General features: G+C 43.0%; 1 protein-coding gene across 6 annotated transcripts in view; it reads right to left on the bottom strand.

Annotated features, from left to right (window-relative positions):
• RASGRF2 (Ras protein specific guanine nucleotide releasing factor 2) overlaps positions 1-15,399 on the bottom strand; it is a 232,965-nt gene that overhangs the window by 51,992 nt on the left and 165,574 nt on the right. For all 6 annotated transcript variants that reach the window (XM_060295960.1, XM_060295961.1, XM_060295962.1 and 3 more), the window contains exon 18: positions 2,771-2,877. In XM_060295960.1, coding sequence (XP_060151943.1) covers positions 2,771-2,877 — 107 coding nt within the window. The remainder of the gene's footprint in view (positions 1-2,770; positions 2,878-15,399) is intronic.

The raw sequence follows: 15,399 nt of genomic DNA, 5'->3' as shown, positions 1-15,399 counted from the left end.
AAGAAAAGACAAATGAGTGAGTGGTAAGAACTGCCTTTGGCACGTCGGGGTCTAAATTTTATACCGTAATCCTGACAAGAGAAAAGACTGGATGCCTGAGCAATTTGTACCATCCACACATGTAGCGATGTACCCCCTGATGTGGAGAGGGTCTGGGAAGCTGGGCTTCCCAGTGTGGTCCCCTAATGGGAATTGATTATAAAGTGCTTTCCCATGTGTGAGCACATCTGAAGTAACAGGCTGCAAAGTATCTGAACTGTCCAAACAAAAGACAACACCTAGGGGCTTTTTGGATTAGAACTAAAGGCCACCAGGACAATCTGAATAAAGAGACTCTTGCCTTCACATCAATCCATTTTCTATTCCAATGGCTTGGTGCTATTCAACTTGATATTGCCTGTATGCACACATGTATACATGCGTGTACAAGGTAGCTATCAAATCAGATGATAACATTTTGCTCTTAATCTCTTAACTATAAGTGACGGATTCAGCACACCAATCTCTTCCCATCTATGAATTCTCTTTACCAAAAGTAAAATAACCCTAGCCTACTGTAATTTGATTTGTGGTACTTTTCCAGCTACTATAAGAGTTATATGTGAATTGTGAGGGATCCCTGTTGAGATTAGAAAAAGAGGGCACTGGGCTTCCCTGGTGGTGCAGTGTTTAAGAGTCCATCTTCCAATGCGGGGGACACGGGTTCAAGCCCTCATCCAGGAGAATCCCGCATGCCACGGAGCAGCTAAGCCCATGGGCCACAACTACTGAGCCTGTGAGCCACAACTACTGAGCCCACATACCACAACTGCTGAGGCCCGTGCACCTGGAGCCCATGCTCTGCAGCGGGAGAGGCCCACCGTGATGAGAGGCCTGTGCACCGTGGCGAGGAGTGGCCCCCGCTCACGGCAACTGGAGGCAGCCCGTGCACAGAAACGAAGACCCAACGCAGCCAAGAATAAAAACAAATAAATACATAAATTTATAAAAAAAGAAAAAGAGGGCACTGGGGATTGATAAAAGGAAAGTGAGGCTGATGGGGAAGCAGGGTTAGAGCTCCTGAGGGAGGAGAGGAGGGAGCTGGGGCCAGGGAAACCTGGGCTGTGACTTTGAGTCTTGGCATGAACTTGCAGGGGCCAAGTTGTGACCGGGGAAGAGAGCAAATTAGCATCTGCTCAATTTTGTCTATCGAAGCTACTCTGCATCTCTAAGCCACTGTCGGATCCAGGAATCAGAAGTCAAAACTCTGAGTCAAAAACTAGAGATGATGGGATGGACAGTCAGATGCAGGAGAAACATGACTCTCATGTTTTATCTGCAATGTGGCAAAAGGGATTCAAAGCGGCTCACTGAGACTGTGGAAAAGAGAGACTAGACATTTCAGTGAGCTAAGGATGGTTCTCAGAATTTGGGTCATACAGGATCCATTTTTATTTACTAAAGATGTGTAAGATGAAATGCTTACATACTTTACTTAATGTGCTGTCTTTGTTTTTATTTTAATTAGTATTTAAGAGCTGTCACAGGCTAACTGGTGGTGAGGTCCAAATCCCACTTCTTCCAATTAGTGAATTGTCTTGCCACAGGGGTTTCAGAAGCCTGGCCCTCGTGTGACTCTCTCTGATGAACGGTCATTACCAAGGGCCAGGCGGTAGACCTCTGAGAATAAAATGAAGTGAGCCATGGGAATTCCTTGCATTTTTTCTTTTTCTCTACTCATTAGCTAACTCACATTTTATGTTTCCCATGTTCTGATCTGAGCCATGAAGGGCCCCCTTCTCTCTCTCAAACTCTCCTTGCTGGGTGCTAGCCAGCCAGTGTCCAGGAGGGCCCACCCTTTATCTGGCAGTGGGGGCATCGTTGGGCACAATTCATGCCTTGAATCAATGAGGCAAAGGGGGCCCTTGCTTTATTTTGTGAGATGGTGAAATCCATATAAATTCTATAAACTTGCACTGAAAACACACAAATAGATAACAAGCAGGTGTCCTGTCAGCATGATGCAATTTAAAAACAGAGTACATTAGACTCTTGAACAACACAGATTTGAACTGCATGGGTCCACTTGTATGTGGATGTCTTTCAAGAGTAAGTTCTACGGTACTACACAATCTGCAGTTGGTTGAATCCTCAGATATGGAAGAACCACATATATCACATGACCATGGGTGCAGAGAGCCGACTATAAGTTATATGCAAATTTTCCACTGCGCAGAGGGCTGGTACTCCTAACCATCACATTGTTCAAGAGACAACCGTACTAGAAACCAAAACATCAAAGGGCATGAGGCAAAGTATCTTCTGAATCGGGCTGAGAAAACACTCCCTGACCAGACGCCAGAGTGTCTGGTACCAGAATGTTGCTTACTTCTAGGGGCATCTGCTGTTTACTTCCAAGAGGTGCCACCCCAGGTGAGCCAACTCCACTTACAGAGAGGGCCCTGTGAATAGTGCTCCCGGGTGGCAGGGGACAGTGGCCCTGCCACAGCTCTAGTGCCCGCAGTGGGTGCTGTTGCCTGAGAGATGAGGGCAGAGGGCAGCCCTGCTTGACCTCTTGTGTCATGCCCTTTGCAGATCTGAAACAGCAGATGTTAGCGGTACACGTTTGTTTGCTTTGATCTGTAGGCCCACCCTCCAGCTTCTTCCCTTCCTATGTTCCAATTTCAAGGTCTCAGACTCCAACTCCAAAGAATCAGAAGGCGTTGTAATGACTTAAAAAGTTGGTTTTAAAACAAATCCTTGAAAGTAATTACCGAGGCCACTGAATTACCTGTGCGTGCTTTGAGACCCAGTGACGGAGGACGTTCAGTACGCGATTGGTGGCTGTTCTACGTATGATAAACTCTTTGTCACATGTTCTCTCGGTGTTGTTAAAGCCTTAGGAGGAAAAGAAACACACACATGATGTAGTTAAAGCCACTCCCCAGGGACCTGGAGAAGGTCACTTATTTTGGGACATTGGTTAATGAAACTCACAAATGACACATCTTGGCAGAGGAGCAAGTGGCTTCAGACTGTTGTGGGTTCTGCTTACTTACCTATTATACCCTCAGCAGCGAGGCCACCACCTAGTTACAGGTGCAATTAAATGAATAACGTGCACATATTTGTTAAAGGCCACTGATTAAAGCTAAAGCCGGTCTAGTGACACTTCCATTTGTGCCTGTCTTGTTATATAATAGAAAGCCAAGAAGGAGTTTTAACAAAGTACTTGAATCAACATTAGTTTATACTTTTGCTCCAAAGGCATTATATAACCACAAACATTTTCAATATCTGTAGCTGGATGAGCCTCGGCTCCCCGATGATACAAATACTTTCTTGTGCACCCACGTATTGAGCAGCAGTATAGCATGGTGGTTAAGAACATGAACTCCACAGCCAGACTGTCTGGGTTCAAATCCCTGTTCTCCTACTATGTAAGTCATGGCTCCTCTTTGGCGACCAGTTTCCTCATGTCCTGCGTGGGATAAGTGTACCAACCTCAGAGACTTGTTTGGAGATTAAGTCAGTGCATGTTAAGCATTTAGAATGGCACTTGAGAAAATAGTGGGAGCTTATTAAAGTCACCAATAACCTCCATGTCTCTATATTCAAGGGATATCTATCATCTCTCCATAGGAAATCTCATCTAATGATCACCTATAAAAAATTACTCACATATTTATGTCCCAAGATTTCTTCTCCGAACTTTAGACCCATATATCCAACTGCCTCTTGATATTTTCCTCTTAGATGTTTCAAAAACCTCAAACTCAATTATGTACAAAAGAAAAACCGATGGACTTTCCACCAAACCTTGTCCTTTTCCAGTGTTCCCCATCTCAGTAAAGGAGCACCACTAGCCATCCAGTTACATAAGGCTGAAACTTTGGAATTGTTCTTAGGCCATCTCTCTTCTTCTCCCTGATAATTTCACCTGCAAAATAAATCTCAAATCTGTCCATGTCGTCATATCCACAAAGCCAAAACTGGCATCGAGCTCCAGCAATTATCATCTAGTCCACTGACAACAGCCTCCTAACTAGTTTCATTGTCACTCCTGCCCCCTCAAATCTGTTCTCTTTTCTGAAGTCAGAAAGATCTTCCAAAGGGCAAATTAGATGTGTCATTCCCCTGTTTAAAGCCCTTCAATGACTCAGGATAAATACAAAACTCCTTAACACAGCCTACAACGTCTTCCATGGTTTGCCTCTTAGCTCCCTCTCAGCCTTTTCTGAGACCATATTCTTCTATTTCCTCTTCCATTTAACCACCCTTCTTTCAGCCCGTCATCCTCAACCCAGCGCCTTTGCATATACCGTCTTTCACTCAGTGAAAGCCACTCTTTCTTCACTTCCCCAAATGAGCCCTTTCTGGCTTGAGCTGGGTAAATCCCCCATTGCACATCTCACAGCAACATGCACATTTACTTTCTGACACTTGCTACATTTGCAATTTTGCATTTATTTATGTGATTATTTGCGTCCTCCATGAAGATAAGGATCAGATATGTTTTTGCTGAGCATGAGCACATATGCAGCATGTAGCAGATGCTGGACACAATATATATTTGCTGAATAAATGAACAAAAGCTTGGATAGTAGGAACTAACTATTTACTTGAATATGCTACAAATGTAAGGATGATTCAGTGAAAGACTGAATGAACAGTCATCAGAACCTATGAATGAGTTAGACGAAAAAGTCCATGAGCTTCTAAAGGGCAGGGGCCCCTTCTCCATACTCCTCTTTGACTGTAGACAGGCATATTCCACCCACTAGCAGACACTGTCAGAGGATGATGATGTGCTCTTGGCAGACTAGATATCCTGAAAAAATCTTTTGCTATTAGAAGCTTAGAAATTCAGGGTAAAATATAATAAATATCTTTTAAAATGCACAGCTGAGTTCTCAAGAAAATAAGGAATTTTCCAGGGTCAAACACACAGAGAGATCTGAAAACCAGAACTAAGCCTCTGAATTATTGCTGTCTGCCTTAAGAGGAGAGCAGTTTACCAGTCTTGGTAACAGGAGATGTGGATTGTAAGTCCACGTGATTCAGAAGACGAAGGCCCAGGAAGTGTGAGTGCCAGAGTTAGAACTGAGACTCCCACATAAAGTTGGAACTCTCAAAAGACCATCCCCTCTGCCCAAGAGAGGATTAGCAAAAGAAATTCTCCAACCTGTAAAAGGAGACAGTTAAGAAACTTGACTGTCTTAGCCTGGATCTCAGTGAGGGTGAAACAAAGGCTCCCTGAGAACTGATAACCACAGGCGCACCTCATGTAGGTTCGAAGCCCAGATTGAACCACTACTGGCTGGCCCCAGCCAGTGATAACTCCGGAGGCCCTGACAAAAGCACACACAAAACCGCTCCGGAGGGACAAACGCTCGCCCTCAGCCTATACTGGATGACCAAAAAGAAAGGCCTCTGAAGAAAACCTCAAAATCCCAGAGTACAAAACACACAAGCCATCCACCATGAACAAGGGTCTGTAGACAAAGGGATCGGGAGCGCCCCACCTCACCCCCCTCCACCACCAAGAATTTCACAAACTAGAACTATGCAATAGTTCTAGTTCAAATAACCTAAAATTAGGATGTTTATAAAGTCTAAAGATATAAAAGTAGGAACTGAAAACATGTGAAAAGAATTTAAAATATTTCAAGTCAGATTTTACAAGAATCACATAAAATGTCTTCAAATTAATGGAATTATTCTTTCAATTACTGCTGACAAATAGACAAGCTGAAATTTAAAACAGAGATAGATATTATAAATAAATACAGGTTAGACCCAGTTGAATAAAGAGTAAACTGTAAAGAGATCTGAAAAACACATCTGAGAAAATTACCCAAATGCAGTACAAAGAGCTAAAGAGGTAGAAAACAAACACATATATATGGAATGTAAAAAAAAAGGTTCTGAAGAACCTAGGGGCAGGACAGGAATAAAGAAAGCAGACGTACAGAATGGACTTGAGGACATGGGGAGGGAGAAGGGTAAGCTGGGACGAAGTGAGAGAGTGGCATGGACATATATACACTACCAAATGTAAAATAGATAGCTAGTGGGAAGCAGCTATAGCACAGGGAGATCAGCTCGATGCTTTGTGACCACCTAGAGGGGTGGGATAGGGAGGGTGGGAGGGAGACACAAGAGGGAGAAGATATGGGGATGTATGTATATGTATAGCTGATCCACTTTGTTATACAGCAGAAACTAACAACACTGTAAAGCAATTATACTCCAATATAGATGTTAAAAAAAATAAAAAAAAAGAGGTAGGAAAGAGGGGAGACTGGCTATCTGATTGGGAGCATGGACCCACGTGCTATATTACAGCAAGACCATCCGTATCAGCTGAGCACATGAGAGCACAGTTAAGGCAACTTCAGTTAATGAGTGAGCAGCAGCCCCGTTAATAAAACTTGATCTATCAGGATTTACTACAGGTATGCCCCTCAGATAGCTAGTTTATGTATCTGGTTTAGGGAACTTCTAAATTGGTGGTTTAAATAGAATTGACAGAGTGTTTCTAAGATCAAAGACCTCAATCTGTTGTTGATCAAGCAGTGAAAAAGATTCCCATTTTTCACAGATTTTAAAGCTCTGTGATCAGAGCAGCAATTTTCTGCAACTCGCCAGATTTCCTCCTTATTGCAAACTACCATCTAAGCTGGGGGCTGCTTGGGCAATATTTATTTCTGAATTTAAACGTGAACCATATAGCGAATTGGTGGCAATATCCAGGTAGAAGGCATTCTGTCCTAAAATCATGGATCCACCCCCAAGAAGTTCTTATGCCATTTTTTGGAAGAGCCAAGAGCAAATCTTTGTGGAGCTTTAAACATCTTTCGCTTGTCAAATGTCACAGCACAACCAAACTCCACAGATACCCGAAGAGTTTGTTTTACTAACATCACACATCTGGAATACTGTCACCTCGAGATTTCTGTCTTTCCAAATTATGCATGTCTTTTTTTCAGTTGTAGGCACTGGTCAAACAAGCTAATTTGGGCAACAAAAGCCATCTGGAAAAGTGATAAGAACCAAGTCACCATACGTGTGAATTTAAGAATGAGATTCAACTTTATGGTCCTTCCCCCAGACACCTTGTGAGTCATTCTCTCCCTTATAGCAATTGGTAGATGCGACGTCTCTCTGATTAAACTATACACTCCCTGGTGAAGGGATTTTATCTCAGGCATCTTTGTAGGCCCTTCAGCTTTGCACATAGGCACTCAGCAGTTATTTTTCTTAGCAAAAATTGCAGCACTCCCAATGAAAACTATTTGAAAGTGTCTGCAGATGCTATGTATCCGAATAAAGGGCATTTTTCCGCCATATTGCCATGATGACTATGTATTTGAAATCTAACACAAGCAGGACATACAATAAAGTAGTGGGGAGGGAGGCATGGAAATTTTAAAATAGAGAAAAGGAGGACATTTTTCATTTTATACTCCAAATGATGTGATACTTAGCTAACTTCACTGCTTACTTTGTAAGAGGCAAGTAAAACAATGGTGAGATGGAACTAAGATTACGTGTAGGTGGATTACGGACTTGTCCAGTTAGAGCTGAGGACAAACTGTCAAAGACAAGGAATTCTTGAACATGGGAAGGTATTTTAACATCTAAAGTAGATCGCCAAGAAGTGGACCATGGAGTTGTTGTTAATGCCAACAAAGCATCTTTAGGCCATCCTCTGACTTGGTGAGGAAAGTTAGAGTACAATCAGGAAGAGCTAAAAAGCACAGAGATAATATTGATGTCAGTGGTCCATGGTGATGGGCTGCCTGGAAGGAAAAGTAAATGCTAACTATTGGTTACTTTAACCACATTTCTAGAACCTGTTTCTTATTGTGAATAATTTTATCCCCAGCACCTGGCATTGTAGGTCTTAATAAATTTAGGCTTATTGAATGAATGCATTGAGATCACTTTAATGACTATATCAGTGAGGCAATTAAGAAAAATGCCACAACAGTGATGAATAATTTTTCACTTTATACAAATGGGACTCAATCTCTCCAACAGCGTCAATGTTATCCATGTGCTTTACTTTGTCCGGTAGATATCTTTCTTTAAAAATCATGTGCAGTACAAAATCATATAATTGGTTTGTACATTTCTGTGCACTTGGATTACAAGTGTATTTCCACTCTGGTTGTTGGCATGGAAAGATCGTTCATATTTATTGTTTCTTTGTGCCAGGCATTGTGCTAGGAGCTTAACAAGTGGTCTATATTTTAACCCTTGAAATAATAACAATTGGCATTCATTGCATGCCCACCAAGTACCAAATATAGGACCATGAGTAATGTGGCTTGTTCAACAACAACGGCAACAAAGTAGGGTAAATGTTGTTTCCCCCATTGACAGACAAATAAACAGGGAATCAGAGAGGTTAAGAAACCTGACAAAGGTCACAGAGTTAATAAGTGGCAGAACCAGGACTTGAGCCCAGGTCTGCCCATTTCCAAAGCCAGAGTGCTTTAAATTATACCTCATAGCCTGGATACAAAGTTTATACGTTAAGTTTTACTTGCAAGTTGGTAAATATTATTAAAGCTACAAGAGAAGATGCTATTTGACTACTTTGGGAAAGTAAGTGTTGTCCTCTTAATTCTCTTTTCTAAATTTTGAAGAGCGATAAGAACATAGCACCATTATAGAGTTTTATACGGTAATGGATGTTAAATGAAAACTTTTATTTATCTAACTGGAATTAAAATTTTCTCAAAGTGTACTCTTTCCACAAATTCATTACATTTCCTATGTGACCATTATATAAACCAGGGTTTTTAAAACTTCCAGTCATGATCTATTAATGGGCAGTGAGATCAGTTTAGTCGGTTGTTATCAGCATTTAAACAATGAAATAGATGAAAACTGAGTAAGTTGTACATAGTGAGAGTGAGTATTCTTTAGAGAAAATTTTGTACCAGTTGTGTGTGTGTGTGTGCGTGTGCGTGTGTGTATCCTGGATCAAAATGTAAAATGTATGAGAGTGGGTTGCAATAAAACAGTTTGAAAATGACTAATACAGACAATCTGATTATTAGCACTATGTTTAAACCAACTGCATTAATCTCCCAGAAATTCTGGATAACTAAGTCCATTCCTTACTCTGAAACATGTCTGAAGGAACAAGCAGAGGACGCTCATCCTCTTATGGTCCCCCCTTTGTTTCTGTCACTAAACACTCTTCCCATTCTCCACCCAATCCTCCAGGTTGTCCACCTCTGCCTCATACCTTGGTTTCCGGTCTGTTCTTGAGCTGACTCCAACCAGTTCTCACTCCCTCAGGGACATGATTCTCTCCCACGGGTTTTTCTACATATTCCAACCTGACTCCTCCAGTTCCACCGTTTCCCCAAATCCCTCATTCCTTGTAAGAAATGCTTCTTACAAGATATTTCCATATTAATGACACATTCTTCTCTCATAAAAAACATATCCCAAAATCAAATTTATGTTTTTTGCTCTCAAGCACTTCCCCACCCTAACTTTCCTGTTGACTTAATGGAACAACCATGGTTTCCACTTCTCAGGTGGGAAACCTCATGCCTCTCTGTCTCTCCTTGCTTTTTCCCATTAGGTCAACAAATACTGTTAACTTTTTGGTAGCATCTGTCAACCTACGTTCCAGGTTCTCTGTAGGTATTGGGTGAACAAGAGATGTGGTCCCTGCTCTCATGGAGCTGGCTCTTTAAATGGGGAGAAGATAGCCTCCAAACAAGTAAAACACCAAAAATGTGTAATTCAAAACCCTGCAAATGAGCACGGTGCTGTTTCTTCAAGAGTATTCTCAAATATCCCTCTAATTTGTTACTGCTCCAGCACCAAGTACTTCTAATGTCTCCCTGTTGTCCACTGAACCAAGTCTAGAATATTTTCCTGGTATGAAGAGGCTGTATTAGCTAGTAAACTGAAAAAAAAAAAAAAACAGGCTAATGCAGACAAACAGATTTGCACATACACTGTGCTGAACATTGTGATAACAGTATTCACTGAGCCTATAAAGTAACAGACTCATTCTTGAGATATGATCTAGAATAGCTACAATTATGGAAACTGAACTTTAGTCTGTATATAGTAGGAAATTTGGTGTAGTAATCTACTGGTACATTCAATTACTCCTATTTTAATGGACTCTTAGTTGGCAATCTTTTGTTTGCAAAGGGACAGAACACCCAATTCAAACTCGCTTAGAGTAAAAAGGGAATTACTATTTTATATATCTGGAGATAGTTCTAGATTCAGATCCTGTTTGATTCAGAGGCTGATGTTAGCCTGGCCCATGTCTATTTCTCTTTAGTGCTTTAATTCTGCTCTCATTTCCAGGTAGCAAAAATGGGTAAGGCCATGCTAGACTTATAACCTCATATCACACCATCCAGAGGATGAGAGTGCATTCTTTCTGGTACCTTCCACTAAAGATAAAGGAATTTGTAACCTAGAAGTCCTTCAAAACATCAATGAAATGCAAAGATGTTTTGAAGGACCTCGAGGTTACAAATTTCTTGCCAAACTGCACCATACCCCTTCCTCAAACTCATATCACGACGGCAATGGTGGGGGAGGTGCCAGAGATGGCGGGGAGACGCATGCGTGTGTGTGTGTGTGTGTGTATGTGTGTGTGTGTCATGAAGAGGTAAGCTCCCACTCAAAGCACATGGCCAGAAATGTGAAAGGACTAATGAGGCAATGGACAAATTTTGCAGAGTGGGTTTTAAAAAAATTTTTCTCTAAGTGTATCCTTATCCTTGGGTTGTAAAGTTCTTCTCCGTACTCAGTTTAACCTGAGATTTTCTCTAAGTACAATTAACTGTAACAATGAAAAAAAAAACACATCCTTGTAGAATGAGGAAAAGAAGCTCAGCAGGTCTATCATTATTTACGATGAAAAAATACATGAAGAATGGCAAAATCGGTATCTTCCCTTTGCCTTCACTTTTCAAAAATTCAGTAACTAAGACTGTCAGCTGAATTGTTCTCATGGATTTTTAAAAATATGTGCTGTTTAGATTCTTGAAGAAATGATTATATACTAAGTTTAAAACAAAACTTATTGAGAACCATTGGGTGTTACTTCTTTTAATTCTCACAATTGTATAAAACACATTCCTCATTTTTACAGATGAGGAAACTGAGGCTCAGAGAAGTCCAGTAGCCACCTAAGGTCACAGATGGTAAAAGCCAAGCCAGGATTTATGGCGAGGTCACTGGATTCTAAAATCCAGCCTCTTCCCACTGAAACACCCCGTCTGAATGCCTATTCACAGGAAGCGCTAGCTGCCCATGTTTATCACTATGTAAGCTCCAGCCCTCCCATTGCTGCCATCAGCTTTTGTGTTGGTGTAAAGATGCAACAAGGACACACAGCCAGTATGGAGGGCGACGGTGACTTCTGACAAAGAAGAATGGGGTCCTTTGAGGAGTCGGCAACAGGTGAAGCCACAGAGTAAGCAAATTTAAATGAGTTTTCAAGAAAACTGCTGAGACAAGAAGAAAAGAGACAGGCTAGAAACTGAGAGGGGACACAGGTTTGTGGGAGACAATAATTTGAACCAGTTTGAAAATTAAAATATGGCAATATATTAAAAGAAACCAAGAAATCTAATACTCTTGGTCAGAGTTTCTTGACAGTAAAACCAGTATTACCCAGGCCTTTGAAAATACAGTAAATGCTCTAGAAATGGTTAACATAAAGAACACCAAAAAACAAAGGGAACAAACTTTAAATTTCTCAATTATTTCTTTTTCTGCCCAACTTTATACCCAACTATCTGAAAAAAGAAAGGAGGACGATTTTTCTGTACGTTATCTGAATTCTCTGATGGGCATCTGCTACCTCTTCTGGATAAGAGGCAGCTCACCAGGCTGATGTGGAACAATATTCCTATCCTTGCATTAGGCAAAATTTCCCCACAAACCAAAATAATAGTAATTTTCCAAATCCTTCTACATTTCTTTCTACAGAATGCTACACACACATCTAGAAATGCTCTTCCACGGGGGCAGGGATGGGACAATGAGTGATAGCTCCTGACCCCGGGAGGTGTGTATAAAGCGTGTAAACAGTTGTGAAGGAGCATGTGCCTATGTGTGCAAGGAGCGGGGATGGCTACAGAATTAGCTGAGCTATTCTGAAGAAGCCACTGCAGAGAATTTTAGAGACGGCTGGGGAGGGGGGATAAAAATAGGCCATTTTCTCCCCCTCAATTGTTAACATTGGAATGTACACAAAAAGTTTGAATGTATAAAAGCACTGAATTTTGCCAGTAGAAAATGAAACATACCTTAGGAGGGAGGGTGGGAGCCACAAAACACAAAGGAAGCCCATTTTACCAGGCACAGAATACTGACGGAGTGTCTTTGTGCCAATCACTTTCATAGGAACTGGGGTATAGAGGTGGACAAAGGGAAACTAATTAGCTGCTTACAGGAACTTACATTCTACTGGGGGAGACAGAAATAATAAATCATGTCAGTGGTATTATTATCTACATACAAATGAATAAGGTAAATTCAGATATTGAAAAGAAGAGCTATGTGGAAGGTAAACAGGCGTGTGTGTGTGTGTGTGTGTGTGTGTGCGTGTAAGAGAGAGAGACACACACACACAGAGACACAGAGAGAGACACAGAGAGAGAGACACACAGAGACACAGAGAGAGACACAGAGAGAGAGAGACACACACACACAGAGACACACACAGAGAGAAAGAGACACAGAGAGAGACACACACAGACACAGAGAGGGAGACACACACACACACAGAGAGAGACAGACACACACACACACACAGACACAGAGAGAGAGAGACACACACACACAGAGACTCACAGAGACAGAGAGAGACACACACACACACACACACATAGTGAGACATACACACACACACAGAGAGACACACAGAGAGAGGGAGACACACAGAGAGAGACAGACACAGAGACAGAGAGAGAGACACAGAGAAAGAGAGAGAGACACAGAGAGAGAGACACACACACAGAGACACAGAGAGAGAGAGAGAGAGAGAGGACATTTGCTAGGCTGGGTTGGGAAGGCCTTTCTAAGGAGGGGATGGAGACAGGAGAGTTGCGACTTGAACAAAGAATAGGAAATGGTCAAATGAAGATCTGGGGGAAGAGTGTTTCAAGCAGAACAGTGAATGAAAAGGCCACAAGACAGCTCAGCTTGAGTGAGGGCCAGAAAGTGGCCCAGTGTGGCTGAGGCCCAGAGAATATGGGGCCCGGAGAAGGGAGATGAAGTTGGAGAGCAAAATCACCAAGCATCTTTCAAGCCGAGTGAAAGAGCTGGACTGTGTTCCCTGGTATTGGGAAGCAACCAGAGGGTTTTGTGCAAGGGAATCATGATTTCACTGACACTCTAAACAGGTTACTGTGGCTGCCTTGGGCAGTCTGGACTGGAGGGGGCAAAAGTGGTGTGGGAAAGCCCAGGTATGAGGCTGTAATCCAGGTGATGCAGGTATGCACAAAGCTTGTGGCAGCAGTGGTAAGAACTGTTGGAGATGGAGGGGCTAAGCCTTGCTGATGGACTGGATGTGGAGGTCTGTACTGAAGTGAATAGTGTTTCCCCAAATTCACGTTCACGCAAAGCCCGTCAGTGTTATTTTATTTGGAAACAGGGTCTTTGCAGAAGTAATCAAGATGTCAAACTGGATTAGGGAGGGTCCTAAATCCAATGACTGGTATGGTTATAAGAAGAAGGAAATTTGGACACTGCCACAGCCAGAGGGAAGAAGGCCCTGTGACAACAGAGGTAGAGAACAGAGTTATGGGGCCACAAGCCAGGGAACACCAAGGCCTGCCAGCAATCACCAGAGGTTGGCAGAGGCAAGGCGGACTCCTTCTCCAATGCCTTTGGAGAACACGGCCCCGCTGCCACCTTGATTTCAGATTTCTAGCCTCCAGAACCATGAAAGAACACATTTCTGCTGTTTTTAGCCAACCACTTGAGGTAATTTATTACAGCAGCCCTAAGAAGCCAAAACGAGGTCTAAAGGAAGGAGAGGAATCAGGAATGGTTCCACTGTTTGGGGCCTGAGCAGCTAGGTTAGATGATGGTGCCATTTCCTGAAATTGGGGAAGGGTAGGTTTTAGGGAGAAAAATCAAGAGTTTGGTTTTAACCTGAAAGATGTCTCTTTCAGACATCTAAGTGGCAATATCCATGAGGCTCTTAGGCATAACAACCTGAAACTCAAATAGAAAGGCTCGGACTGGGAACGTAAATTGGAGACTATCAAGCATTCACATAGTACTTAGAATCATAAGGCTGCACGAGCTTACTTAGGCAGAGAGCGTAGACAGGAAAAAAGGCCACATGGAGCCCTGTGATCCCACGACCGGTAGAGATTTTGTATAAGAGGAGCCAGCAGGGCTTCCCTGGTGGCGCAGCGGGTGAGAGTCCGCCTGCCGATGCAGGGGACACGGGTTCATGCCCCGGTCCGGGAAGATCCCACAGGCCGCGGAGCGGCTGGGCCCGTGAGCCATGGCTGCTGAGCCTGCGCGTCCGGAGCCTGTGCTCCGCAATGGGAGAGGCCACAACAGGGAGAGGCCCGCGTACCGCAAAACAAAGAAACAAACAAACAAAGAGGAGCCAGCAAATGAGACCAAAAGGGGGAGAAGAGCAAGGTGAAAGGAAAATCTGGCACGTGTGGTGTCATGGCGACAAAGTGTTTCAACATGGAGGATGCGATCAGCTGCCCCAAAGGCTGCTGAGAGGCTAACATGAGGGCTTTGGCTTCTGCAAGATGTAGGTCATAGGTGACAAGAGTCATTTCAGAGTGAAAGTCCAAGAGAATAGGCTGGGGGGAAATGGAGGCGATGAAGTGGAGACATGAAGTACGGCTCACTTGTTCAAGACATTTTGCTTTGAAAACATGCAGCAAAATGGAACAGGAGCTGGTAAAATGGGTGATGTAAGGACACGGTGGCATGCTGATGGGGGTGACTAGGTAGAGGGGGAACTGAGGATGAGGGAGGAAAGGGTAATAACTGCGTGAGAACACTTCTCGAGCATGTGGAAAGGGAGGGGTGGACCCAACAGCAGGGCAGGGATGATTCTTCCAGAACCAGTGGGAGAAGCCAGAGGATGAGTCCAAGTGCAGTGGGCTGGTGAAACTAGTGGAGGAGAGAGGTCATCCTTTCTGTTTTCACTGGGAGAACAGTAGGAGAGAAGCTCCTCAGCGAATACGGAGAGGAAGGTGGAGATGTGAAGACAGGAGAGGACTAGAAATCCTGGCGTATAGGAAAGTGACTTTACTAGGACAGCCTGGCAGCACAGAACACCCATTTGAGATCTGAAGACGCAAGGTTGAGTCCAGGCAGCACAATTGTGCAGGCCTCTCAAAAGAGCAACTCCACTCTATGTGAATACCAAGT

This window comes from Globicephala melas, chromosome 3, assembly GCF_963455315.2.
Source record: "Globicephala melas chromosome 3, mGloMel1.2, whole genome shotgun sequence".
NCBI lineage: Eukaryota > Metazoa > Chordata > Mammalia > Artiodactyla > Delphinidae > Globicephala > Globicephala melas.
Note: the sequence above shows the minus strand (reverse complement) of the source record. Positions and strands in the feature narration are given on the sequence as shown.